Here is a 3,647-nt window from a genome sequence, read left to right as displayed (position 1 = left end):
AAATGGCGCTTGATTAGAAAAAGGAAAGGTCGGTGGGCATTTGATTCAAAGAATTCCATATTCATTAGTAGTCATTTCAACATGATATATATGGTCATCATAGCACCTCTTATCTAACTTTACTAAAGGAATAATTTGCAACATGTTTGATATCATAGCCTACCTTATCAACTTTATGAAAAGGAAAACCAAAAATATTCTCAAGATTGTCCAAGGCCTTAGCTCACACAACCACTTAAAAATATTCATCATGAGGTCACCTAGCCACTTTCCACATTAAAATATAACTGGCCACCAACCTTGCACCCTATATTTTTCCAAAAAGATGAACATGAAGATTACACTATACATGAACTATGTTCTCTGCGTCCATCATTCCAATCTTCGTTTGAGAGCAAGATACAACAAAAGAATAATCATTTAGAGTTGGGACACCACTGTTCGGTACTTTTCTCGTTATATTATATTAAATCGACACCTTACCCACCAACCAGCTTTGCTGTACGCATTTACGCACTGTAGCCCACCCATGTGCGTTTGTTCAGAGCATGTTATATCTCCAACTTTACATTTAGTGTATTCCACATCAACATTCAATGGGTAACACTGTTGGTTGTCATTCATAATACCTTTTCCCTTTAAATCTGCAATTCTAAGAAACACCTGCATCTGCAATCACATCGTCTGTGCCAAATTCCAGGAAGCTACAAGCAGCGGAAAATGTATTAATGATTCAATTGGTTCAGAACACTGTTTTAATCTTTCTTGAAACGTTATTCCTGCAATGGATTCTTCAATTCGTAATTGCAAACATTTTAAGTGTAGTGATGTAGTGTCTGTTTTTCTTGTTTTAATGGCGAAATGGCTGTGGTTTTGGCAGAAGAAATGGAGATTACAACGGCATTGTCAATGGCCATGGTGATGATTATGTTTTTGCCATATAATTGTATGGCCGGGACGAACTACACCGTCGGGGGCAACCAGCAGTGGAATCTGGGCGTCAACTACGCTACGTGGGCTACTGGCAAAACATTCAGTGTGGGCGATAGTCTCAGTAAGCACTACAATCCCAGTCCTCTCATTTTAGGAATTACAAAAGTTCAGATATGTTGTTGGACTCTCTCTGTAATAAGTTTTGGAGGGTTTTCTGGTTTGTATTCTGGTCTACTGCGTTTAGAATCTGGTAAAGATAGGTAGAGATGTGTTAAATGGATAGGTTTAATTTTATTTGTTAACTGTTGGAGGGTTTTTTTTGGGGGTGTATTTCTCTGTTTGCTGCGGTCAGAAATTGGTAGGATGTGTTTATTTGTTAACTGTTGGAGGGTTTTTTTTGGGGGGGTGTATTTCTCTGTTTGCTGCGGCTAGAAATTGGTAGGATGTGTTGAAATCACAATATTGAGTTGTAAATTCTAGAATTTTGAATAACCCAAAAATTATTCAAGTTAGTAAATCTGTATAGTGAAAATAGATTTTAAAATTTGGCAAAATAACATTCATGGAATTCTAGAGAAAACTTTAAATCCTCTAATATTTAGACAACACTATTGGTTTTATAGCAGCAGTCTAATTGTGAGAAGTTTTCTTTTTTCTGTTAATCTAAGAGTTTCAGTAGTAACTTAATTATGAGAAGTTGAGAAGTTTTGTTTTGTTTATTTGTTTTTTTGGGTTAATTTTGGCTTGATAGAAAGATTTTGGAATTTTAATTTTTAAGAAAGCCATAATTTGTTTTATATTTTAAAGATTTTGTTGTATATTTTATAGTTTTATTGGTCTATAATTAAATTATAATTTTTTGGAATAACAAATTTGAGTTATAAATTTTCCATAATTGGAAAGATTTTTCAAGATATTATATTTAGTCATAAACCCAATAAACTATAAAAACTAAATTTTGATAAAAAAAAAATATGAAATTCCACCCAACTCTCCTTTAAAAATCAAGTTTTTCAAAACTAACTCTAAAAAATACATTTTAAATAACTTAATTGAAGAAAATTAGATCACCAGATTCAATCTAAAATCTTAAGACTGCTCCGTTTTTTTGTTATGAAATCAGAATTTGCAATTTGCTCATCAATAGGTCAACTTTTAATGATTATTCAATGCAGTCTTCAAATACACAACGGACCACGATGTGCTCGAGGTTACTAAATCGGCCTACGATTCGTGTTCAACATCTAATCCGACAGCAACGAAAAAGGGAGGAAGCACAACCATTGTATTGGGCAGCGCCGGCAACAAGTATTTCATTTGTGGAACGGCTGGGCACTGTGCTGGCGGTATGAAACTCGCCATTATCGTTGCTGCCGCCGCCCCAACAACGGGGTCGGCTACTTCTCCTCCTCCAACATCTACCAAAAGCCCCACAGTGTCATCGCCAACAAGCGCAGCCATGGCAGCTTCAGGCGTGCAGATAAAGGATGGGCTTGTTTTTGTGGGGTCTATCGTGCTCGGAGCTCTTGCGGTGCGCATGTTCTGATTGTCATGATATATGTAAATGATCATATCCATGAGTGCCAGGGAAGATACAGTGCCCACTATTTTCTGTTACATTGCTGTGACAAATAAATTACTTTTAAACTCCAATTATGTATTTTTTTCCAAGACTGTTTATAAAGCAATAAAAGCATAGATCCATTCACTTTCTATAAAATTTAGATGAACAGAGCAAGAAAACTAAGCAATGTTAGCTAAAATGTGGGCTTGTTCTTGTGGGGTCTCAACGACGATATCCTAATTCCAAGTGTCTACGTAAATGCAACAATCTGCCCTCAGTAACTGTCAAAAGCTTTTCACTTTAAACTTTCCTGATTTACAATGTTAAAATAAATGAATATAAATAATAATGTCATTAAAAATAAAATAAGGTAGAAATTAGTTGCATTTTAAAATAGTGATGTTGTTGCCTGCAATTAATACCAGTGTCTTTTTTATATACATGTGTACATTTCCTGCATAGCTATCGGATAGCTTTCTTAATTATCGTAGACAAATATCCTGTCTCTCAAACATACAATACCCCTCCGTGCTTTCTCAATATGCATACCATCATTAAGTGCATTTGAATTTTAATATATGGTGAATAGGTATATAAGAAAATTTATGTTTTTAATTTGATTTTTTTGGTTGGAGCTTAGAATTTGAGAAAAGTTTACATTTGGAGGAATTGATATTTTTCGGGGCATAATAGATTTAGAGCTAGATGGATTTACGTTGGTTCTAGTTGAGGGACACAATGACACATTTTTAGAGTATCATTATTATTATTATGTATATGAGATAAACTTCATACTTTAAAATTTACATTATGTTTTCTTTCTTTGATGTGACTATATATTCTATTAGAGTATCATTATTATGTATATGTTTGAGATAAACTTCATACTTTAAAATTCACATTATGTTTTCTTTGTTTGGCATCTCTATATCATTTTTTGTTTGTACGTCTGCTCTTGTATGCTAGGAGTGGTTTTTGTGTTTGGATTTGGATGGTAATGTTTGTTAATGTTACAATTGTTGTGTTATATTTCTCTATGTGTATGTAATTATCTGTTAGTAATTAGTTGGTGATGAAGAAGGGAGACAATCTTGTCGATAGTTTGCAAGATGATTGATAATGCACATATATTTTATTTAATTTTAGGTAT

The 3,647-nt window shown here is 33.9% G+C and overlaps 1 protein-coding gene across 1 annotated transcript; it reads left to right on the top strand.

Annotated features, from left to right (window-relative positions):
• The first annotated feature begins 567 nt into the window (after positions 1-567).
• Positions 568-2,611, top strand: LOC149266680 (mavicyanin-like). Its single transcript, XM_089397199.1, has 3 exons — positions 568-722; positions 881-1,054; positions 2,109-2,611. The coding sequence occupies exons 2-3, from the start codon at positions 886-888 to the stop codon at positions 2,477-2,479; spliced, it is 540 nt and encodes a 179-aa protein (XP_089253325.1). The 5' UTR covers positions 568-722; positions 881-885; the 3' UTR covers positions 2,480-2,611.
• The last annotated feature ends 1,036 nt before the right edge of the window (positions 2,612-3,647 follow it).

This window comes from Pinus tabuliformis, chromosome 6 (genome assembly GCF_031772625.1).
Source record: "Pinus tabuliformis cultivar Carrire ecotype Pingquan chromosome 6, CPIR1, whole genome shotgun sequence".
NCBI lineage: Eukaryota > Viridiplantae > Streptophyta > Pinopsida > Pinales > Pinaceae > Pinus > Pinus tabuliformis.
This window is presented reverse-complemented; position numbering and strand designations above follow the sequence as displayed.

Coding starts and splice junctions, on each gene's coding strand:
- LOC149266680 (XM_089397199.1), top strand. CDS start 886: ATGGAGATTACAACGGCATTGTCAATGGCCATGGTGATGATTATGTTT. Junction 1,055..2,108: donor CAGTGTGGGCGATAGTCTCA/GTAAGCACTACA, acceptor TATTCAATGCAG/TCTTCAAATACACAACGGAC.